The 26,122-nt window shown below is 38.5% G+C and overlaps 1 protein-coding gene across 1 annotated transcript in view; it reads right to left on the minus strand.

The window, feature by feature from the left end:
• The window catches only part of SLC25A22 (solute carrier family 25 member 22), a 65,731-nt gene that overhangs the window by 18,590 nt on the left and 21,019 nt on the right, over positions 1 to 26,122 (minus strand). Inside the window, exons 2-5 of the mRNA XM_070957390.1 lie at positions 19,595 to 19,709; positions 15,720 to 15,845; positions 11,326 to 11,381; positions 1,801 to 1,891 (exon numbers count right to left, since the gene is read on the minus strand). Coding sequence (XP_070813491.1) covers positions 1,801 to 1,891; positions 11,326 to 11,381; positions 15,720 to 15,845; positions 19,595 to 19,614 — 293 coding nt within the window. The 5' untranslated portion in view covers positions 19,615 to 19,709. The remainder of the gene's footprint in view (positions 1 to 1,800; positions 1,892 to 11,325; positions 11,382 to 15,719; positions 15,846 to 19,594; positions 19,710 to 26,122) is intronic.

Raw genomic sequence — 26,122 nt, forward strand, 5'->3', positions numbered from 1 at the left:
TTTAGCCTTTTCTCACCGTAAATGTAATAGCATTTATAATAGGAAAACTGATTTTGATGGAAAAATATCTTGGGAGAAAGGGTTGGCTAAATCCCTCTTTTTGCCAAGATCTAACTCAGGTGCATGGCTGATTAGGGAATTCTGGGAGTTGAAGTCCACAGGTCTTAAAGTTGACAAGGTTGACACACCCTTGATCTGACTAAACCCCACTCCTACCCCACGATTGGCTGCATATTGGATATCATGAAAAGTTATCATGTGCTCAGTCTCCTTTCTCCCAGGAATTGTAAAGACAAAGGAACAGGCATTAATCAAATTCACAATGTCTTTAGAGAAGGTGTATCATAACATACAGAGACATAATCTACTGCATGTCATAAATAAAAAAATAACGCAGTTTAGTTCAGTCTATTAAACACAGTATTTTTAGCAGCCAAAATTAGTGACAGAAATAAGCGACCCTTTGGGGACTGGCTTTCACTTTCATTTTCCACATGCATCATTCTCATCAGCTATCAGAATGACATCTTACAGCTATGAATCATTTTGTCCAATCCAAAGTTAAGGCAAGAAAAACTGCATGTTTCTATTAATTGAGCAATTCGCTTTGATCTTCAACAAGGTAGTCATAGGCAAGTGTAAGTAAAAAGCATAGTTATAAAAGAGGAGGGGCTGTTTAGGATTGTAACATATGTGGAAATGAGGAGGGTCTATTTTCCCTAATTTCTCTATTCCAAATCTTGGTGCTGATGTCAGATTTCTTTCAGAGAATAGCAACTACTGGAGGAGGAGATATTTAAAAGACTGCATGGTGTAGGCAGAAGTTAAACCCTGTCCCAACTATTATTTCTAAGAAGAAAACAAAAGTGTGCATTTGCATTTTAATTTATTTACTTGGCATAAAAAGTCATAAAAAGTCCTCAAAAGATCTCACAAATTGTATTTCTAGTAGGTGGCGTTAAATAACTAGAGGCAATGTTATTCAAATTAATCAAATATAATGATTTAATTGCCCAAGAAAGGATTTCCCTTTTATGATAACAATTATCTTGTGATTATAAACTCCACATCTAGATTTAAATACTATAAATTTTTGTCAATTCTGTATTATTTTCTTCTATTTCTTTCTTTCTTTTATTTCTAATTCTTCTGTAGTATTTCCAAAAAAAGAAAACAGTTCTAGGAAAAATGTTTTTTCTGCAGTTAGTCAAATAATTTGGATACCTGAATCTAATCCCAAATTTTACCATAAAACTATGACAATGTGAAGTTCCCATGGCTTCCAAGCTGGCTTTGTTGCCTTGCTATATACTGTTTAAAGTGTTTTGGTAAACTAGAAAACTGCATTTTTTCACATTATCTGCATATTAAGGATATTGTCTTAATACAGAAGTTGGAATCTTATTAAGCTATAATAAGATGCATCAAGTAGTTATCTTTGACTTACTTTTAGAACACCAAAGCAGTAAGTACCAACCATTCCTGCCCTGGAATAAGGAGGATATCATATTTTGATAGTGTACCAAATAGGACATGTCAAAAGCTGATAGTCTGTCCCGTTTCCAAAAATATACAAATTGCCTGTTCTGGAGTTAGGATGTATCCATTTCTATATTGTGGGCACAATAAAGCAGCTGAACATTATAGCAGCAAAATCAACAAAGATATTTATGTTTAACTGTTCTGTGAACTATAATGGGGCAAAATACACAACAATGGAGTAACAGTGACATGTTCCAGTTTGATTGTTCCATTTTTGTTGGAAATCCTTATGTGAAATATGCCCCACACTCCACTTACCCATCTTTGGCAAGATGGTACCTAAAGAAATCATTGGCAGCTAACTTGATGGCTTTTTCTGGAGTCACAAGTGTTAGATTCACTGCAGCCCCTGGACAAGAAAAAGAAGAGAAGGCACAGCTTAGTGATTTAAGGGATTTTAAATCATCTTTGCATGGTGATAATCAATTGTGCTCAAAACAAAAAGTGAATCCTAGGAGTGACATCTACACACAAGAAAAGGCGTGTTATGATTAGCAGCCAGCAAATAGTGACAATAGTGTTGCCACTTATCTACTTTCTTATATTGTGTCGTAACTGTGCTATATAAAGACAGTTGTACATTCATACACTGGAAGACAGCTAAACTGCAGAGGAATTTTGTTAGCATCTTTTTTTAAAGAGAAAGTACAATTCTTTCCCAACAGCTGGTGATTAATCCGTGGACAAGGTAGGACAGTTGTCCCCAGTGCCATTGCTTCATCTGTAGAAATATAAACTGATATTTGCACTGCATCTAACTGGAACAATCCTCCAATATGGCTGAATGACAACTCACACGTCCCTCCCCACTGGCCCAGCAGATGGAAGCTATATAGCTTCCATCTGCTGGGCCAGTGGGGAGGGACGTGTGAGTATATATATGGAGGGCCTCAGGGTTCATATCCATGAATTAGGACATATTTACAGGTTTGGATTGAACCTGCACACAGTGAAGTCACTGCATTGAAAAATGTATACACCTTTTCAAGACATGTAGTCCAAAGTCAAGCCCTGGAATTTAGAATCTAACTGCTGTTCTTCATTAGATAAAGCCAGAAATAGCCAGTGAGCATTCCAGAAACATTTCTCTTGGCCCCATTTGTTTGTCTGAATATACAAAATAGGTCAGCTTTGTCACCACGTGTTAAAAGGACCTGTTACTGTATTCCTTTCAAAACATTTTGACTCAGTCCAAAATCCATGCATGTTAATGGTAGATTCCGCCAATCTCCTTAAGAGGGATGAGTACAAACTGGAAAAACTAGTTCAAATCTTATTTATTATGAATTTGCTTGGGTGCCCTAGGCAAGCCACCTCCAACAACTTCAGTCCTCTCTTCCAGATAATGCTTAGGTCCTCCTTTAAAAAGGTGTTTTAGGGAATGCCAAAATCATGTATATTAAGGCTCACATATTTTTATTCCTCAGGAAACTCCACATAAATATTTATATTTATCAGTAACATTTTCCTGTCAATGAGGTCAACTTTCCTTTTGCCTGACACCTGTTTGTTCTGAGTGAAATCTTGTTCAGGGGAAATTCTCTTTGCAAGAAAACAGATCAGAGTGCCACTTTCAGCCAGTTCTGCTCCCTGGCATGTAGACAGCCTTTGACAGGGATATGGGAAAGAGGGATATTATTATATATACAGAGAAAACCTAAGAACAAATCCCAGGGCTACAAAGAAGACCCCAAGCTGTGCCTGGCTCAGGGAGCACAAAGGAAAAGGGTATTACTAATGCTAGGGTGACCCACTTTACTGAAATCACTCAGGGAAGAGAGTTTAACATCTGCCAAGCCTTCTTTGTCTTTGGAACATTTTAATCTTTCACCTGCTCTATCCAACTATTTTACAAAGGGCCATAATAACTAAATGGGAAGCTGGTACTCTGCAAAGCAATTGTTGTCTCTAACGCAATTGTGACTTAGAAAGACACTGCTGCTTCCGTTGACAAATTGGCTATACAACTAAGAACTACATGCATTATTTCACTAGCCCTTCCCCTTCCCCAACAAGCCCATGCTAATGCTTCTAATTAAAATAGATATGATTACATAATCTTTCTTGGCATATACAACAGAACCATGAAGCACTGTTTTGTCTCTATTGATTAGATTGATTAGACAAGTTGATTAGATCGGCCTCCCGACTCTATTGCTGAGTCAACCCAAGGAAAATTCAACTGGTGGTTAACACACTTTAATAACGAATTACGAAGAGGTCTGCATAATCTAAAAACCTACATGCTCCTGTAATTAGTGCCATTTGTATGCTGCCCAGTGTCATTTTTTGAAAGATGGGTAGCCATATAGACTTGATAAATAAATAAATAATACCACAAGCTTCTTACTTTATGGAATTTTTGTTCTTTCACCAACATCAGTTTCTACCAAAAATTAAGCCATTAGAATGCAGAAGTGTTTAGTGGGATAAAGACAAAGTACAAGTTGTTACAAAGTACAAGTCTGCCAACAAAAGTGTGTATAGTCAAGGCTATGGTTTTCCCAGTTGCAATGTATGGCTGTGAAAGCTGGACCATAAGAAAGGCTGAGCGCCAAAGAATTGAGGCCTTTGAACTATGGTGCTGCAGAAGACTCCTGCGAGTCCCTTGGACTGCAAGGCGATCAAACCGGTTAGTCCTAGAGGAGATCAACCCTGACTGCTCTTTAGAAGGCCAGATCCTGAAGATAAAATAAAGATAACAAACTCAGACTCAACCCATCCAAGACCGAGTGGCTGTGGTTTCCGTCGTCCCGATATAGTCAGTTGGCGCCATCTCTGACTATTGGGGGCGAGTCGTTGGCCCCCACAGATGGGGTTCGCAACTTGGGCATCCTCCTGGACTCACGGCTGTCTTTTGAAGAGCATATGACGGCCGTAGCCAGGAGGACTTTTTATCAGGTTCGCCTGATTCGCCAGTTGCATCCCTTTCTGGATCGGGACTCGTTACGCACGGTCACTCACGCCCTTGTCACCTCACGCCTGGATTATTGTAATGCTCTCTACATGGGGCTCCCCTTGAGAAGCACCCGAAGGCTCCAACTGGTCCAGAATGCGGCCGCGCGGGTGGTAATGGGAGCAATGTGGCGCTCTCATGTAACCCCCCTCCTGCGCGAGCTGCACTGGCTCCCAGTGGTCTTCCGGGTGCGCTTCAAGGTTTTGGTTACTATCTTTAGAGCGCTCCATGGCTCAGGACCAGGGTACTTACGAGACCGCCTCCTGCCACCAATAGCCTCTCACCGACCAGTTCGCTCCCATAGAGAGGGACTCCTCAGGGTGCCGTCGGCCAAACAATGTCGACTGACGGCCCCCAGGGGGAGAGCCTTTTCTGTGGGGGCACCTACCATCTGGAACGGGCTTCCCCCGGAGTTACGAAACATCCAAGACTTACGCATTTTCCGCCGAGCCCTGAAAACATTTCTATTCCAACAAGCTGGTCTGGCCTAACTCTCCCTTTTTAATTGGCTTTTAAACTGTCTTTTAAATTGGGTTTTAAACCTCTTTAGATAAATTTGGATGTTTTTTAATCTTTGAGCCTAAATTACTTAATCTGTTTCTTAATAGTTTTTAACTTCTATATGTATTTGTATTTATTATGGCTGTTCACCGCCCTGAGTCCTTCGGGAGTAGGGCGGTATACAAATATGAAAAATAAAATAAATAAATAAAATAAATAAAACTCAAATACTTTGGCCACCTAATGAGAAGGAAGGACTCAAGGAAAGATTGAGGGCACAGAGAATGAGGTGGCTGGATGGAGTCACTGATGCAGTAGGTGTGAGCTTAAATGGACTCCAGAGGATGGTAGAGGACAGGAAGGCCTGGAGGAACGTTGTCCATGGGGTCGTGATGGGTCGGACACGACTTTGCAACTAATAACAACACAAGTTGTTAAAAATGTTAAAGATGCCCTGGGGGTTGCCAACTAGTGGCAAATCATTATATTATGATGTCATCTATTCTGATTCTTCTGTTTCCACCATTAAGCTAAGACCACCAAGGGACCCTCAAGAGAAAGTGAAGGCCACCAGACAGATGATTTTAAAATCTTGCCTACAAATTTAGATATTTCAAGGTTTAAGTATGAGTGAGCTCTGCTGTCTCAGCAATAGCAATAGAACTTACACTTACCGTATATACTACTTCACAGTGCTTTTTACAGACCTCTCTAAGCGGTTTACAGAGTCAGCTATTGTCCCCCAACAATCTGGATCCTCATTTTACTGACCTTGGAAGGATAGAAGGCTATGTTAACTTTGAGCCGGTCAGGATCGAACTGCTGAAAGTCAGCAGAATTAGCCTGCATTACTGCATTCTAACCAGTGGTGGGATTCTGCCAGTTCTAGGCAGTTCGCCCGAACCATTTGTTAAATTGCTGGCTCGCCCCACCCCTTGCCCCGCCCTTCCGCACCACTGGGCGAGGGGTGGGCGAGCCAGCAGTTTAACAAATGGTTCGGTGTTTTTTTATAATTTTATTGGCCTCGCAGCTGCCGCGGGACTTCAAAGGGCTGCCCTACAGCTGATCAGTGTTAAAAGAAAACAAAAGAGTAGACCAACACCTGCAAAAATAAATGGGTAGACCCAGTGGTGGGATTCTACTTCGGTAGAACCGGTTGTTAAGTAGTTAAGTAGTTAAGCCAGTGGTTGCCAAAGTGGGTGGTACCGCCCCCTAGGGGGCGGTGGAATGCCTTAGGGGCGGTAAGAGGCAAGGGGGGTGGCAGGGGGGGGCTAAGTGGCAAGGAGGGTGGCCCCCACCCTTTGGCCTGTGCCTCACAGCACTTACCTCCTTGCAAGCAAACAGCAAGAAAAAACAGCCCCTTCAGCTTCAGCATTGGTTAATTAGCACAAGTTGATTAGATCGGCCTCCCGACTCTCAGCTGATTTGCTCTCAGCTGTTTTGCGCAGGGCTCTGTTGCTATCTGCAAAGAGTGCTGGAGCAGATTTTTTCCCTTCTAGCTATGCTGAAAAAGCGAAACTGAAAGTAAAGCAGGGTCTTTGCTGCAACTGACAAAACGAGGCAGAGATAGATTTCTTTTTCTTTTTCCTCACCAAAAAAGGTAGGTGCAAAACTGCAAACAATGGGAAATTTAGGGCAAAAGAGGAGAGTTCAAGATTTTAAAACACAAAAGAAAAAAAGCTCTATTTAACTAGGGAATTGTAATAATTGAGATACTATTAATTGTATATTGTGTTGAAAGCAGAAATGGTTAAGTTGTGGTTTGGAGGAATATATGGGGGAAATTATTTGGTTTATTATTATTGGTAAATATAATTAATTGATTTGTAAGAAATTGGATGGCATGGAAATAATTGGAATATTCATGTTCATATTGATTAATATACAAAAACGATAGTTATATAACTGATTTATATTAAAATGTTGAATTTGTATTAAACAACTGTAATATTACATAATTAACCAATGTGAGGATGAATATAAAAATAGATGGCAATGGGAAGGGGTATAATATAGAATAGAAGGGAAAAATTGAATTTGATTAAGATTAGAGATGAGGATGAAGGGTAATATTGGTTTTTTTTAAAAATAGATGAAGAATAAATATGGCAAAAAGGAAATATAGAAATTGTAAATTTAATTGAAATGACTAAACACTGTTTAAATTTGTGAACTGGCCAAATACTCTGTTCAAAGAAAATACATTGTATGTGTGTTTCGAATTATTGCTATTAGAAAGCAATATTGCTATTCATATTTGTTCTCTTTTATTCTTTAAAATAAAGTATGCAATTTCCTAATTTACATATTTGCAACATCACGGAATGTATGTGTGGGAATAGAACAAGATTGTGCCAATTTTTGCCTTGATTTGCGTTTTTCAAGGTAAAAAAACAAAAACAAAATGAAAATCCTAAGCAAAGCTGGGTCCCCTTTACATCAAAACGGTCTGGCATTGGCTGTTTTGCAGGTCCCTGAATGGCACTTTGAGAGCGCACAAAGTAGATCAATACATGTATACTGAATGGAAGAAAAGTTCACTTTGTTCCCAGTGGCTAGAAATGGTTTGCCCGTTTCACTACAAATCCAGGGATGAGGAGGAAGTTATTCTTAGTAAGACAGCTGCCTGTCTTGCACGGTCTGCTTTGCAGCAGTTCTGTGCTATGGAAACATCTTGGCAAAGGCAGTTCTTTGGCTGGTTCCCAATCCAAAAGGAAAGTGGGAGAAGAAGCTGAGCAAACTGGTGGGAAATTTCATGCAATTATTATTCACAAGATGGTCCGAACGGATGACCTGCCAGTCTCTGAGCTGCTATTCAGAAATAGGATTAGGGTGATGCATAAGAGGCTGCAAAGAAATCCAGCATTTTCTAAAAAGGAAGGAAGTGTTCACTTTTTACTTTTCTGGATTTCCCACACTTACAAGAGAAGGCCCAGTTCAAGCTTTGTTGTTTGTATTCCAGTGAGCTTATAGGCAGTACAGGTAGACCTCAACTTACAGTATTTCATTTAGTGACCGTCAACTGGCTCATACTTATGACTGTTGCTGTGTCCCAAGATCATGCTATCACCTTTTGCAATCTTTTGACAAGCGAAATTAATGGAGAAGCCAGATTCACTTAACAACCATGTGACCAACTTATCAACTGCAGCGATTCACTTAATAACTGTGGCAAGAAAGGTTATAAAATGGGGCAAAATTCACTTAACAAATGACTCACTTAACAACAGAAATTTCAGGCTCAGTTGTGGTTGTAAATGAAGGCCTATCTGTACTTGATTTGCGACAATTTTGACCAAACCTTCTGTTGCTAGGCAAGGTGGTTGTTAAGTGAGCCATGCATGACTTTATGCATAGTTTATGCATAGACTTTATCCATAGTTGTTAAGTGAATCACTGGAGTTGTTAAGCAAATCCAGCCTCCCCCATTGACTTTGCTTGTTGGAAGCCAGCTGGGAAGATGACAAATGGTGATCACATAATCCCAAAATGATGAAATTGTCATAAATACATGCCTGTTGCCAAGCACCCAAATGTTGATCACATGACCACGGGGATGCTGTCATGGGTTGTGAATTTGAGGACTGGTTGTAGGTCTCTTTTTTCAGAGCTATTGTAAAGTTCAAATGGCTGCAGAGCAAGTGGCTATAAATCAAAGACAACCTGTACTTTTTACTTTCTTTTTACTTCTAATGCCACTCCCTGTTTTCCCTTTCTGAGAAGCCACAAAAGAGCTGTTGCAGCATTGTTTCAAAGATCATTAAAACAGGACAGGAATTTATGTAATCAAATCTGAAAAGTAACATTATCTATGCTGTCCAATGCTGCAGAGTAAGCTATGGTACTCTGGTATGCTGCATAACCTCTTCTGAGAAACAGATAAAAATGTTTACTCTTGCAAATCTCTAGTATTATCAACTAAATGAGATTCCAATTGTAGCTACACCCTTCTCATTACAGGAATTACTTCAAGGTTTATAGCTCTTTGAACTGAAAATATGGGCCTCTAATCTTAGACTATACCGTTAAATGAAGGTGTGCCAAGATAGACAGAAGGTAAATTAGCTAATGTAATATGGATAATGTGTTTCTTCTGCTCCGTATACTTAAATTTCTTTTTGTCATTACTGCTGCAAAACCTTTCTAGCTTTAACAGATGTATGGTAAGTAGATCGGCAAGCAGAGGGAAGAGAAAATGTTCATTTACCAGTTTTCAGTTTCTCATGAGGTTGTAAAAAGTCACAAGATTTTATCCAGAAAAAATAGAATAGAATAGAATAGAATTCCTTATTGGCCAAGTGTGATTGGACACACAAGGTATTTGTCTTGGTGCATATGCATATGTACATATGTACATAAAAGAAAAGATACGTTCATCAAGAATCATAAGGTACAACACTTATTTTATTTTATTTATTTATTTATTTATTTATTTGTTCCTATTTCTATACCGCCCTTCTCCAAATAGGACTCAGGGCGGTGAACAGCCAAAGTAAAAAACAGAACATACAAAATTTAAAAACAGTTTAAAATAATTAAATATTTTGGCCGTAAATTAAAACAACCCAATTTAAAATCAATTTAAAATTTAACTCAAGCCAGCCCTGCTTGTTGAAATAAATGGGTTTTCAGGGCCCGACGAAAAATCCGGAGGTCTGTTATTGTACGTATCTCTGGGGGGAGGTTGTTCCAGAGGGTGGGCACCGCCACAGAGAAGGCTCTCCCCCTGGGAGTCGCCAGTCGACATTGTCTGGCGGACGGCACCCTGAGGAGGCCCACTCTGTGCGAGCGTATTGGCCGGTGGGAGGCTATTGGTGGCAGAAGGCGGTCTCGTAAGTACCCCGGCCCTAAGCCATGGAGCGCTTTAAAGGCGGTCACCAACACCTTGAAGCGCACCCGGAAGACCACCGGGAGCCAGTGCAGCTCGCGCAGGAGAGGTGTCACATGGGAGCGCCTCGTCGCCCCCATAAGCCCCCGCGCGGCCGCGTTCTGGACCAGCTGGAGCCTCCGGGTGCACCCCAGGGGGAGCCCCATGTAGAGAGCGTTGCAGTAGTCCAGGCGGGAAGTGACGAGTGCCTGAGTGACTGTGCGTAGGGAGTCCCGATCTAGAAAGGGGCATAACTGGCGTATCAGGCGGGCCTGATAAAAAGCCCTCCTGGCCACGGCCATCAAATGATCTTCTAAAGACAGCCGTGCGTCCAGGAGGACGCCCAAGTTACGAGCCCTCTCCGTGGGGGCGAGTGATTCGCCCCCAATAGCCAGCGATGGCGTCAGCTGGCTATATCGGGACGCCGGAAGCCACAGCCACTCGGTCTTGGAGGGGTTGAGTCGGAGCCTGTTTCTCCCCATCCAGGCCCGCACGGCCTCCAGGCACTGGGACATCACTTCAAGGGCATCGTTGGGGTGGTCTGGGGTGGAGATGTACAGCTGGGTGTCATCAGCGTACTGATGGAACTCCACCCCGAAGCCACGGACGATCTCACCCAGTGGCTTTACATAAATGTTGAACAGAAGGGGTGAGAGGACCGACCCTTGTGGCACCTCACAAGCAAGGTGCCTCGGGGTCGACCGCTGCCCCCCTGTCAACACAGATTGCGACCGGTCAGAGAGGTAGGAGGAGAACCACCGCAGAACGGTGATAGTCATAGGGTACAAATAAGCAATCAAATTATATTTGGAAACAGTCAATATAAATCATAAGGATACCAGCAACAGCAAAAAAACAAACAAACCCTCCACCATTTCTAACATCAATAATTAAGTTCAGGAACTTGCTGTTTCTCAATTATTGTCCATACTGACATGTGGGAAACTGGACAAAATTTTAAAAGTCAACATTTTTTTTTAATAAATAATTTTTATAACAACAAATATAGTAGGTATATGAAATGATTTTAGCAAGATATGGTATGTGTATAATATATTCAGGTTAATTTGCTTTCTAAAGTTGTGATTAACATTAATGAAAGTAAATTGAATTAACATTTTCTTTAAAAAATCTATATTTCCAATTGCCAGCCTGATGCAAGTTATAGAAAGTTTTCTCATACCTATGTGGCGACAAAAAAAATTGAGTTGTAATTCCTAGAGGAATGCCTGTTGATCTTTATTTCACACTTGAAAAATTAAACTCTTTTTCCTGGCTGCCACCTAGAATCCCTTCTAAATCACCGCATTTCAGTGGTAAGAAACACTAATTGCTATAAAGCAGTTAAATGCACAGCAGCCTTATGCTAAAGCCTAGCAACCTCTAATCTAGATGCAACATTTTCAGTAAGATTTCTTTCTGGAATTAATTATTTGTGACAATGAAATGAAACACTGACCTCTGTACATCCCAAAATATCCTTCAGACCGGATTGTTTTAATAAGGCAGTCAGACCTGTTGAAAAGATGAAGCAAAGAGTTATTAGTCATTAAAATACTAAAAAAAGAGAATAATAGACTTGGAAGGGACCTTGGAGGTCTTCTAGTGCAACCCCCTGCTCGCGCAGGAAACCCAATACCATTTCAGACAAATGGTTCTCTAATCTCTTCTTAAAAACTTCCAGTGTTGGAGCATTCACAACTTCTGGAGGCAAGTTGTTCCACTTATGAATTGTTCTGTCAGAAAATTTCTCCTTAGTTCTAGGTTGCTTCTCTCCTTGATTAGTTTCCATCCATTGCTTCTTGTCTTGTCCTCAGGTGGTTTGGAGAATAGCTTGACTCCCTCTTCTTTGTGGCAACCCCAGAGATATTGGAACACTGCTATCATATTACCCAATGTCCTTCTTTTCATTAAACTAGACATACCCAATTCCAGCAACTGTTCTTTATATGTTTTCGCCTCCAATTCCCTAATCATCTTTGCTGCTGTTCTCTGCACTCTTTCTTGAGTCTCCACATCTTTTTTACATTGTGGCGACCAAAACTGTTCAGCCTTCTCAAAATCAGGATACTCCTTATGTGGGACAGCAACTGCCATCCACATAACCAGTTGACTGGACTTGCAATACAGCATATATGAGAGAAAACAGATTGGAAAGGTTGTGACAACAGTATCAGTATCTAGATGCCAGGCTGTCAAGTGCAGGGAAAGGAAAGGAAATAGTGGTACTTGTTCAGGCTGTAAATTGCATGAAAAGTCATCCTGAGGCATGCTTCAATTTGACAGCATTGCTCAGCTAGTTGGCACCCAATGACAAACTCTTCATTCAACATTACAACACAAACTCCCCCCTTTCCTAATGTATGTCTTGACATTGAACACAAGTTTGTAAATTATAGGGTTTGCATTATGATGTCACAGTGAACATTTTGTCACTTGCCATCTCTTGATTCCCCTCAGCACATACCTACATTGGAAAACACTCTTAACAACACTATACTAGTGCCAGAATGTCGTTCTTGTTTCAACCTGTTTAAAAACAGATTCCCTTTGATAAGAGTTACAGAACCCCTTCAAAAAATAAGGTCCAGATATAATGAAGAATAGGAGCATTTCACTCTCAAGAATAATTTTATTTTTATATGAAACATCAATTCCTTTGAGAAACATCTGAAGCTAAATAAAAACAGCCATAAACAAAGTGCTTCCCCAGCCACCTATTTGCTGAAACTTTGGGTCATATAACCTTGATGAATGATTCTTTTCATACTTGAATAGACTTCAAATACGTAGTCTTCAAAAATCTTTTGCATGCTAAGTGTTCTAATTTTAGATAAATCCTATATATTATAAGCAGGATATTTCTTTCTTTAAAAAATAATTTTACAGGTTGACCATTTCTGTAGTAACGGAATAATTATTTGTGAGAGATTTGAATTCAGCAGGGACTCTTGTTGGAAGACAGGCTCTTGAATATAAGCAGAATGTTGACAATTTTGGAGGGAGGTAGAGAAAAAAGAAAAAAAAAACCATTAAGTTTCCTTTGTCTCATAAATGCAGAGTTAACTAACAAGAAGCCAGGTGAGAAAGAAAGACAGAGCAGTGTACAAAGATCCTTCTTCTCATCTATCTCTCACCATTTTCCTCAGTGCCAAAAAGCTCATAACTGCAAAGAGATGACGATCTCCAAAATCAGTTTTATAATAAAGCCTGAAGACCATTTTTCTCTAGCCTGGAAATACCTGATGTAATAATGTAATTTGTTTAACAGCCTGAAATTTATCTTCCCATCTGTCACCAGAGCATGTGTCAGGGTAACTGTAGTCAACAGATTCAAACAAACAAAGCGCTTTTTAAGGTTCCCATTCCATTGCTTCTCTCATGTTGTGGGTTAACCATCTTTGATTGTCAGTATAGACTGCATTAATCCTTCAATGACCTTGCTGCTTGAAACATGAAAGGGCAATACCCAAGCAATGGAATGATGTTTTTAATGTTTTTATCCTACAATAATCCTGGGAGATAAATCAGGCTGAGGAAATGAGTAGCCCAAAATAAACCCAGTGATCTTATGTTGATGACTAAGTGGGAAATAGAACTTAGATCTTCCAAGGCCAAAGTGGAAATTTTTATCCTTCTATTTTGTCCAGATATAAAAGGATGACGACTTCAATTGGCACATCCAACCAATATCTTTTAGGCATGTTGATTACAGTACTCATCACACGAGCATGTAAAAATTATCATAAAATAGATATTTGGAAAGGCAAGTACAGAATGTAATAAAATGTTTACTGTGTTCAGCTCCTGATGTTTGATTGTGTTATACAATCAGGGGCTACTTTCAAGGCAGATACATCTCTGAATATTTCCCTGAATTTTTAAGAACTTTTCAAGTATATTTGAAGCTCTGCCATTATTGAAAGCATTGAGGAATCTGATAAGGAAAAATATCTCTGAAACGTTGACCCAATGGGTCACGGCTATCTAGTATACTAATGCACAGCTAGTTCCAGATTGTACTCAGAGAGAGCTCAACTGTTCTTCAGTAGACTAGAGGTGCTAAAGGTTCAGCCCTGGGCTCCATACTTTTTAATAGTTTTATGGATGACTTGAGGATGAACGTGGAGAGAATACTTATTAAATTAAATCTGTAGGTGAAATAAAAGGGGGTGGGGATAAAATAATTAGGTGTAATGATCAGTGCACCAAACTAGAAACCAAGAAATTGTGATTCCAGTCCTGTCTTAGGCACAAAGTGAGTTGAGTGACCTTGGGCCAGTCACATTCTCTCAGCCCTAGAACAAGGCATGAACAAGCCACTTCTAAAAATAACCTTGCCAGGAAAACTGCAGGGACTTGTCCAGGCAGTCATGATGAGTCAAAATTGATTTGAAAGCATGAATAAAAAAGTGCCCACATGACAGAAATAAGATTATCTTAATAGGATTGCAGCCCAAAAAAGCAAATGAAATGTTAGCCTTTATTAACAGAAGTATATTTCCCAAGTCACAAGAAACTAACATTTCATTTCATTGACTGTTGTTGAATTCTGCCTTAGATACTGTGTACAGTTCTGCACACTTAACTGTAAGGAGGATTCAGACAAATTGGTAAGGCTTGAGGATGACAAATTATGTCTGATGAGAGAGACTGAAGGAATTGGGAATGTTTAGCTTTGAGAAGAAAAAAAAACAGTGAATAGGATTTGATAGTACTCTTCAAGGATTTGAAAGGATGTCAGACAGAAGACGGTCATTAGCTATTTGTATATGTTGGAATAGACCTAGAAAAAATCCAAGCTCAGTCCACAGTTAGCTATGAAAACTCAGTGGATGACTCTGAGCCAGACCTTTTCTCTCAGCCCAACCTACCTCACAGGGTTGTTGCAGGGGCAGAAGGAAAGGACATCCCTATGAAAGCTCCTAGAGAAAAGGGTTAGGGAATAGGGATCTAATCAAATAAATAATTATGCTGAATCATCCTAGAGAGTAGAATATTGATCAATTAAGTTACAGGAAGGGAGATTTTAATTGAATGTGAGGAAAGATTTCCTAGTACAGTTGAATTAATTACTCTGAGAGAGGGTAAGAGAACCAGTTTGGTTTAGTGGTTAAAGGCAACACCAGAAACCATGGGGCTCTGAATTCTAATCCGGCCTAAGGCATGAAAGCCAGCAGGATGACTTTAGGCCAGTCACACTCTCTCAGCCCAACCATCTCTCATAGTTGTGAGGAAAAACCCATCTCTATTGTGAGGAAAATACAAGGAGGAAAGAATATTATACATGTTTACTGCCTTCAGTAATTTAATAAAGACAGTATAACAATCTGATAAATAAACAAATTTCTTTGTTTACTTACTACATGTGCATTTACAAGTGTTCCAATAGTGAATGGCAAACACCAGATTTGCTTATCCATCACTGATGCTTTAATATGGATTCTTGCACAAAGCAGGGTTGGATTCAATGGCTAGAACGATTGCTTCCATGATTATTTTATTTTATTTATTATATATTAAAAATGTATTATAGCTACCCAATGGGTTAAATGGGTTATGTCTATTTTAGCGATAAAGCAGAAATGTCTCTCATAGGCACCCAGCTCTTAAGATTATTATAAATTACTATAATAGCTCTAAAAAAACCCTCAATTAACCAAAACACTGCGATGTAGTGTTGGTAAACTATCTTCAGATTGAGGTTCTACTAAAAATATGCAGCCTGGAGAATCTCAGTAAATAGTTCCACAGGATTTTTGTGCAAATATTACTTAAGCAATTCACGCAAAGGAACAAGTGATTAAAAAATAATAGTGCTTTCTTTTCTCTTTAAATCTGTGGGATACTTACATACTGGTGTACATCCTGTAGCCATTCTGTTGGTTCTGTAAACGTGTTTTTGCCAAGTCAATAGGAAACACACAGGTGACCCCAATGAGCCCAGCTATGCCTCCATTGATCAGCTTGGCAGGTAAACTGTAAGAGAGAGAGCACAGGGGTTCATTCCCAAGAAAATAGCAAACCAATCACAAAAGGCAAGAGAAATGTAGATAAATGCCAGGCTGCAGCATCTTAAAAGATTTTGGTACTTTCACAGCAAGTTTCATAAACTGGAAACCACTGAATCAGGACTATATCTGATAAAGGGGGGAACTTATCACTGAAAACTGACTGTGTTACAAAGGATTTAATTCTTTCAAAACCGATCAAACCCTATCCCTGTTAATTCAAGAACATTTTCTGTTCTCTGTATGTGTAGTTATTTCCTTTAACTTTATTTTTCAGAAATCTTTTTGTAACATTTCTGAAAATCTACCCTCCCATGGTATATAAAACTTGGCTCTCAAATTTATTTCCGCAATGCCACAGAGGTTAAGAATTTAGAAAATGATAGCTTCTCCTACTTTACTATGGTGATGAAATGTTATGGTTTACAACCCACAATAGCTATATGTTAAGTCAACCTCAAGAAATCACATTAAATGTAATGTATAAAACCATATAAAAGATTATAAAACCCTTAAAGTTTTTCATTTTCAAACAGATAAGAATTTCCTTCAGTCAAGTTTGACTTTCTACTAATGATATGGCTACATCACCAAGATTGTTAGGTGCTTTGAATGATGAGTTTACAGTTAAGACATCTCATTGAATTCAATGAGAGTTAACTCTCAGACAAGCTTGTAACCATCAAATCTACAGGAATCCCATGGTTATCATACTTAATTAAAAAGAAAAAAGGATGTATAGAATCCTTACAAGTTCTCCAACAGTATAAGAACTGTATGGCTATACTTGTTTTAACAGAATTATTGACTTGACTTTCAAACATAATGGCCAAGATTAGAAGGCCAATCTCTAAAAGGGAGAAAGAAAAGATACCAGCCTCAGAAAGTGTAGCATATTCTGCTCTGCCTGTATCAAGAATGTTTACTGGACGGGAGGGAGGGAGACAAGAGAGCAAATACAGGCAGTTGGTTAAAGAACTCTGAGGATTTTCAAAAGACAGACAGTTGGAGGTGTATCATGTGGAGTTGTAAGACAAGACAAAATGTGGGAGTTTGTAGGTCAAATATGGGCTTTATAAAATATGACCTTTCCTCCAGATCAGCCGCTATACCATCTAAACCACCTTGGGTCACCTTGGAAATTTAGAAGATTAGAAAAACATCTCAAGAGTATATATTCTGGCGTGAATCCATTCTGTTGCTCAAATCTTATACAACTGATTAGAAAATATTCCTGCATACAATGTAGAGCTGTTAATCTTTATATGAGCCTAAATTTAAGATGAAAAGAAATAAAATACTGGTTTCATTTTGAACACTTGATGCTTGAATCAAATACAGAAACTGTTTAAGATTTGCTTATGACTAGCATGCAATTCTGTATTTATAGTTCTTTTAAAGAATCTTCATATGCATTTTTCTAAAAATTATCCCAATCAAAAAAGGTACCAGTACAAAGAATTCTTAATTCTCTTACAACTGCACATCTTCTTGTGATCATCTGTACATTTATAAATATGGTGATTTGTGTATGTAAAATCCCATTCAGAACCTTCTAGAGTTCTGGTAGGGGCCCATCACCCTACAACTAGTACAACACCTACCAACATCTACAAACAAATTCCTAAGACTAATGCAGTAGATACAAATGAACAATAAAATTACCATAAGACATGCCGAGTTAGAGGGCAGGTTGTAGAAACTTCTGCCAAGTTTTAAGTTTTAGGGTGGGACTCTAAATAGGCATATCACTCTTGAATATGATTTTCAGAGACCATGATAAAGAACTCTTCTCTAAAAACATTAGATGGGATGGCACCTTGATAGTACAGTGGTCTAAGCACCCTGTTATTAACACAGCTGCCTGCAATTTACTGCTGGTTCGAATCTCTCCAAGGCTCAAGGTTGACTCAGCCTTCCATTCTTTCTAAGGTAGGTGAAATGAGGACCCAGTTTGTGGGGGCAATAAGCTGACTTTGTATAAATATACAAAAGTATGAAGGCTATTGCTTAATGCATTGTAAGCCGCCCTGAGTCTCCGGAGAAGGGCAGCATATAAATCAAATAAAAAAAAATTGAATACTTATAGTCAACTCTAAGTAGACAATTCAGATTCCTGACAAACCTATCCTACTTTTCTTTATGGGGGAAGGAGAAGTATTGGGGAGGCAACAACAAAAGACAAAGAGAGAAAGAGAATGAGTGGCCTCATACACTATTAAATCCCCCACTGCTTGAATCCCACCTACCACTGAATTTCTCTGAAGGGAATTAAAAACCACTTGTCTATGCTTTAAATCATAATCATAACATCCCTTGATACAAAACTGCATTCACTGTCTGATCAAAAGTTGATCCATAATGCTTGTCTTGGGAGAAAATTAAATGGAGCCATTCTTGAAAAAGAATGTGATAATTGTGGACCTAAGCAGAATAGAATATTATACTCAGAATGCCTTTTAACAAAGAGAAATAAAAAATAAAAGGTAGGTCAAGATTTTGGAAGCTATCAACTGAGTTCCAGGGTTCAGATTAATCTTGTAGTGAATTCAGGGGTTTACTGAAAATTAGATTCCTAGGGATTCTACAAAGCAGAAAAATAAAATCCATGCCATTGCCTAGACAACTCACCAGAGCATGTTAACATTGTCTGTAATAGCGTACCAAGTATCTGCTTAACAGAACGCAGGAATTCAGTTCTGTTTTAAGAGATTTTTTTAAAACAAACATACCTAAGCATCCTTTATTATTGTGACATCACAAATCAATCCAGTATTTAAGTGGCTGTCACAGTTTAAATCCTATAAAAATCACATTTTATCTATGAATCAACTGCAAACATTTACAATATCAAATATTGTGGTTTATTAAAGAAATTGCTATGCCATAAGTAATATTACTATATTGGGGATATAGTTTGATAACCGTATCCCAATATATATGCATTCTGACCATCAGAAAAGATCGACTTACTTTACATGTAATATGCAACAAAGATATTTTAAAAAAAAAATCTAGAGAAACTGAAGGAATATATTATATAATTTCAAATCTTATTTCAATGACCATTTTATTCCTCTACTGGAAGAAGTATATATACAAGGGCCTGGACTATCAATATTTCTGATACACATATAAACTCCTCTTCATCTTGCCCCCTCTACAGTTTTTCATCGTTTAATCTTTCTATCAATCTTGCCTGTTAGTTATATTATCCTTTGGAGGGCTATGCCTCTTCCCGTTTGTATCCAGTGAACAAATATGCACATTTGCAATGCAAATCATTCTGATATAGATACTGTAATAATCTTCTATTGTATTGCAGCTACAGGCTACAATTTCCTCCTATTTTTATCCTGGAACTATAACATATAAACAAATATACAAGTTGCATTTCACACAAAATTTCAACTTACTACGTATTCAGAAACCCTCCTTTATAACCATACATCTACAGATGTAGAAGATGTAAAACAACAACACACCTCTATAGGATAATCTCTCTAAATTTACCAATTTTGAGAAATTGGCCTGTCTAGATGGCATTTAATACAATGGCCAATGAAAATGAGTATATAGAAGACAGATTAGGGAAAAGAGAAGTAAAGGCAAAAGGAAGATGTATTTTGGAGATAGAGATAAAGAAAATGGACTGTGTGGAAACAACACAAAGGAAAGGAGACAATAGCTAAGAGAGGAACAGAAAAAAGCTCTTACCTAATCTGTTTATCAGCCATTTAATTCAGTTCTGATCTTGTAGAAACAAGATTTAGTCTTCCAAAAGTCTTCTAAACCTTTGGGGTTACAATCACTTAATTCTGCCGTTGGTTTTCTAGAAAAAGATGGAAACAATATTAACATTATTAGCCATGGTTCTAGCCATGGTTATCCTTGTATACAGGTAAAAATGTTTTGATAAAAGTTTCCCACATATTTCCAAGAGAGATCTGATGAACTTTCATGCAAAAATAGCTAAAATGAAGAAAAATGCATCTTATTCCAATTGGTCACAAATGGTAAAAGGAAATGAATGCTCAAACATTATTTTTATACTTCAGGCACATTACTTGTGCTACATCTGACCATTCTTTAATTTTGCAATCCATATGAAAGACACAAGCAAGCCATTTCTTTCTGTACTGCTAACCTTAACTCATGGGAAATATCATTTAGATATTTCCCATGAAATATTTACCAAATGGAGCTATTTCATTCGGAACAGAAATTCCGAAGTACATTCGGTTTTCAATGTATTCCCAGAAAGATCATTTCAAGCTCTTCCTGCTACTTACTGAAGCAAGTCAACAAGCTCAGCTGAAAGAATGACAGCAAAATCCTCTCCACCCACCTCCCATACGGCACTGAGGCATTTGCCAAATGTGCAGGCTCTTTGGAAAGAATCACAAGAGAAGCGAGGCTGCCTGCTGAAAATTGTTGCGAAGGATACAAGGAAAATAAAGAGAGAGAGAGAAGACAAATGGTTGTTATTTCTGTTTCACACGAATTTCCCATTAAGTAACTATGCAGCAAAAGAATTGGCAACATTCTTATGCAAATCCAGAAAAATAACTTGTATTTAAGACAGAGTTGGTTGGATTTTCAGATCTATTTCACATAAACACAAGTTCAGCACTTCTCAAAATCCAAACCATGGAGGTAACTTTTTTTTAAAAAAGAGCACTATAGCTAAAAATGACTATGGTTATAGTTTATTTATATTTAACAACTGGGCTACATTAATAGACTTCCACTAATAAATTATTCATTGCTCAGGGCAAACACCTTAACAATACGTCAAACCATTTTACAGCAATCTCCAAGTTTAGATAGAAGGCAAGAAGTACAACATTCCTACAAGGTGCTAGAAATTCCCCAGGGACTAAGGGTGAGCTATTGGGGAGGGGGGAGAGAATTTAATTATTCCCTTTAAATATATTGCAATCAGAACAGGAATCCTGGCAATTACATTTTCCAAAAGGCAATAAGGAAAGTACAATTTTGTGGGTTTTCTGTCCACAGGGGTGCTCAAGACTTACTTTTGCAGCTATCTTTATGCTTTTTGAACAATCCTAGAATTTCTCATAAGTATGACTGTGATTCTTGTTTTGTTTGATTCGTTCCATATATGCAATTTTTTAAATAACAGCATCAGGAGATTCACACATAAAAAGTGAACAACTATTTTAAATCCAGCACATAGTACATCGCAAGATACCAGAACATCAGAAAATGGGTCAACAGAACCTATTCATCAGAACTATCAAGTGATCTCATCAAGTGATTTATTCATTTACGTAGTGTTTGTTCTGCTTCACTACAGGGTTTGTTCGTTTGCACTGTGCTTCCCTAGTTCTCACAGCAAACTCATCAATACATAATGCAATGAGGGGTTTGTTCTTCACCAGTTTATTGTACAGTCTTATAGCCTGACATGACTGCCCCAAGATCATCAGCTGGCTTTTGTGGCTAAGGAGAGACTAGAACCTGGGTTCCCTTGTTCCTTGTCCAGCTTTTTAACCACTACACCATGCTTGTATTCCACAAAGTTATTTATATTACTCTCTCTCTCTCTCTCTCTCTCTCTCTCTCTCTCACACACACACACACACACACACACACACACACACACAAAACACACAGTCCCTAACTTATGACCACTATTGGGATCGGAACATCTGTCACTAAGTGATGCAAGTGTCAACTGAGTCATGTCCAATTTTATGATCTCTTTTGCTGTGATCATTAAGTGAATCCTATGGTCCTTAAGTGAACCAAGCTCTCCCCATTGACTGCTTGTCAGAAGCCCCTGGGAAAGTCACAAATGGTGATTGTGTGAATCGGGATGTAAATACATGTCAGTTGCCAAGCACCTGAGTTTTGATCATGTGATGACGGGTTACGGCAATGGTTGTAAGTACGAGCTCTCTTTTTTCAGTGTCATCAAAATTTCAAATGATTGTTAAATCAATGGTTGTAAGTTGAGGACTACCTGTATATATCCATCCATATCCATTGCAATTTAGCCTTTAACTACAAAATGATAATAGAAGCACAGCATACATACAAAACAGGACAAAACTGAAGAATTCAGTTTCGAACACATTGTACTAGTAGAGCAACAAATGATGATGAAACAAACTACCACCCAGTTTATGTACAACTTATTGTGAAAATCTCTCTTTGACTATTCAACTGTGGCAGCTATGAAGCAACCAGCGATTCATTCTTAAGATAGGTCCTACTAGAGAGAGCTCTATTGCACCTTTACATTCTCATATATAATTGGGCTAGGGATGATTGTTATCTGGAGAATTAGCCAACTATAAAATTAACTCTTTCGGTCCACAGAACAGAAAGGTGAAGTGACATAGCACAACTGTGTTCTTTACCAATATGGAACAGTGACCTCCATTCCTTTAACAATTGGAAAATCTATGCATGTTTTTAGAATCCATTAGAAGTTACAACTGATATTATAACTGTTTCCATTCATGGGAAGGCAGAGACAAGGAACTAAAATTTCCAAGGCTGTCTCTCAACAATATGCATCATTTTTTAAAATGTATTTTGTTTCTCAGTTCCATAGTCAGAACTGGAGCTCAACCACCAGTTCCCATCTGATGATTCAGATCCTCTCATTTATTCTCAGAAAAATGCACATTCAAAGAGCTGCAAATGCAGAAGGCAACCAGCTGTTTGCTTTGCTACAGCAAGCCGTCCTTTCTCCTTGAGCCTCTTCACAATCGCATCTTTTGGAATGAGTCACACTGTTCCCTTTCAGAGCTGTGAGGAAGTTTGCAGTTAACTGCAATACATTCTAAAAGAGACTGTGGTTGTTGTATATGGTGATGATAAGAAGGGGGCCTTCATAAGTTCTGCAAAAAGTCACAAGGGTTGCAACATTATTGCTATAGAGTTTCTTGTCACAATTTTTGGCCAAGGGCATCCTGTGAAGCCAGGCAGCTGCAGCTTGTCCACTGAACTATGGTTAAGATACTTACTGTGATGCATGACATAGGTCAACATCTGCTGTCAGGCTGTCTAGAATCACATCTTAAATTGGGAGATAGCAAGTCACAGCCTTTATCCTCATAAAGTAATGCATCAGCCACAATTATTTTAACTCCCATAAAATAAGTTATGGGACCAGAGGCATTTTTAGAAAACAAAACGATAGACCGTTGCTGTTCAGGATCTTTGTGAAAATAAGCCCTCCTGCCAGCCAACATAGCAATATTAAGTTTGAAGAAAGAGAATAATCTCAACTTGCTTTCTGAAAAATGAGTGTTTTATGAATGGAAGATGTTTTGCAAAGGTATGCATAATATGTTCTCAACATTATAAATTTGCCCTCAAACAGTAGAAAGCCGTAATCTAATAAAGATCTATATGCAAATGTCCAAAATGTTCATCCACAGTGGCAAACTGTTTAGTTAACAATTCTTATATGGCAAATATCTTAGAAAGAAGCCAATCAAAATTGTTCTTTGTAAAGTATCCCGTCTCCTATATAGCAATAGTACTTAGATGGTTGCTTGCCTACCATCCTTGAGGACAATCACCTGATTCATAAGCAACCTTTTTTGAATATGTTTCTGAACATCCATCTGAAACTTTTGTCAGTAGTATTATCCTTCCTTACAAGTACCGTGTTTCCCCAAAAATAAGACCCTGTCTTATATTTTTTGAACCCAGAAATAAGCACTTGGCCTTATTTTCGGGGAGGTCTTATTATTCTGGGGCACGTGGAGCAAGACGGGGCTCCTCTTGCCAATTTACCTGATTTCCAGTTCTGCATTTAAATATTTTTGGGGAGGGCTTATTTTTTGGGGGAGGCTTATTTTAGCGCATGCGCTCAAAAGCCCGATTGGGCTTATTATCAGGCGGTGTCTTATTTTAGGGGAAACAGGGTATGAACCAAACACAAATAACTACGTTTGCCATACAAACTTCCTTACAAGTTTGAGCCAAACACAAATAACTACATTTGTAATATAACTACCGAACATTAAATTTACTCATATGCATTTTAGTATCTTGCTGACACTAAGATGACTTCAAAATTATTCCAGCTTTGATTTTCTTTATTGAAGGTTGGGGAAAGCTTTTTGAAAAAAAAAATATGCTCATTCCCAGAATATGAATAAAATTATTGCCCAAACAACTAGTAAAAATAACAATAAAATGAAACATGCATTTGGATTTACTTGTAGTGTGGTTGTATTTTTATTTTATCTTATTTTAAATTGGGTATGTTTGATATTGTATTTTTTTCTCTGTAAGCTGCCTAATCATTTTGATTGTTGCAACAAAGAAATATGTTTAACAAATTAACAAATAAATCTAAACTGTACTCATATACAGTATAAACATTTGAAAGGTAACTTTTTCCAGCATTAAAATGCCAGAATTCGTTAGTTTCCTCTGCTGAACTTCTGCTACCCATGTCCTAAGGAAGAAAAAACTTATGACAGTAACTTCCCTTGTTTTATACAACTATAAAACTCTTTGTCTTCTAGGAGGCACTGGCAATATACCAGAAGAGATCCACAATGACAGCTAAATTTATCTCAAACTAGTCCATTTATAAGCTTTAATCCAGTGAATTGTCCAATTAAGCTCCTGTGGTATTAACTGTACAGCACATTTTAATTCACAATGGACTAGAGCTATTTTGCGCTCTTTTACAGCATTACAATCAGAGACCAGTACATTCCAAGCTCAATCTGGTTTAGACGAACTTCACTTTTAATCAGTAAACCACCAGGCAAATCCTTTTTCTCTAGTTCATGTTCAGCCTCTTGGCTCCTTTGAGCTAGGATACGTGCCCCAAAGCCTCATTTCAACAGTCCTCTGCAAGAATCACTGCAGACTTTGGCTAAGAGCTCTCTTTCATTACCCATCCTTCTCCTTGGGAAGAGACGATACTGAGGAAAAGAAGAGAAGTAGGTCAAAAGTAGAGTTATCAGAAAAAGAAAAGAGAGGACAGCGAGAAATAGTATCTTGTCCTACTTTCAGCTCCACTCCTATTTCTTGCATTGTTCCTTTTTTCACACAATCAATTAGCACTGCTGCTTTTAACGCAAAAAAGGTTTGCCCATCCCTGAGTTTAGACGTAATCCCACTTCTCCACACATTTATCCCAATTATCCCATCTCTCTGCAGATGTCCTTAAGTGGCCTTAACTGTCTCCTAATATCAGTCAGAAAGGAATTGTAACTCAATGACTCAAGAATCCATAGCTGCATTCCAGCAGTGAAATCCACTTACCTTCGCTACTGGTTTGGGAATGGAACCGTGCACATGCACAGAGGGTAAAAAACGGGACATAATGATGTCCAAGTGGATGGGCGAAGCCTCCTGTCACCGGCGCTACCGGTTTGTGCAAGCCGGATAGATCTGGCTGGATTTCACCGCTATTGCATTCTCACATTCCTATTTAGGCTTGTTGCTCCCTTTTGTTTTCACACATTCCTTTTCCTACCTCTCAGTTCTACAAAGGACATTCACATTCTTCAGTCTTTGCAGAGCAGGAAAAACTGCATGCAGAACTTTCTGAGATAACATATTAGAGGGGAATGATTAACCTTTGGCCCCCTTTTATTATAGAAAGGATAATACTTTATCAAAGAAACATAGTCCATTTTGCTACAGCATTCATTTGGAAATCCCACTGCAAATGCTTTGGGCACAAATACTGAAGATCTTTTAAAAAACTGAAACAAATTGCCAGGTTCAAGGTCTCTTTTCTAGATTTGATCATTCCAACCTTTAATAATCCAGCAACCAGGCAAACACCCTATTTTTTACACTAAACTGAAGGGGAGTTTATCTCAGCAGATGGCAGCACCTGACCAATGTCTAGTTAGCATTTGAATGAGTGACTGCCAAAAATGTTTTCAGAAATATCAGATCCATTCTCTGCTGTTTTCTTAGAAAGCCAGAAAATATTGGTTTTGCTTAGCAAAACCAACAGAGGTTGAACATGACTTGTTGCTGCTTAAATCCAGAGAATTAATATCAGATAAGACTACACAAAATAGAATGAAATAGCCTTCTTAAAAGTAGAAGCCCAAATAATAGACTTGGGAATTTGTAAATAGTTATAAACACGGTGTGATGGGGTGAGCTCCCATCCTTGCCCCAGTTCAAAAACATGCAAACGCAAGTAGATAAATAGGTACCCACTTTGGTGGGAAGGTAACAGCATTCCGTGCATGTCGGCATATAGTCATGCTGGCCACA

This window comes from Pituophis catenifer, unplaced genomic scaffold, assembly GCF_029215685.1.
Source record: "Pituophis catenifer annectens isolate HBS135680 unplaced genomic scaffold, rPitCat1.0.hap2 SCAF_1, whole genome shotgun sequence".
In the NCBI taxonomy this organism is placed as follows: domain Eukaryota; kingdom Metazoa; phylum Chordata; class Lepidosauria; order Squamata; family Colubridae; genus Pituophis; species Pituophis catenifer.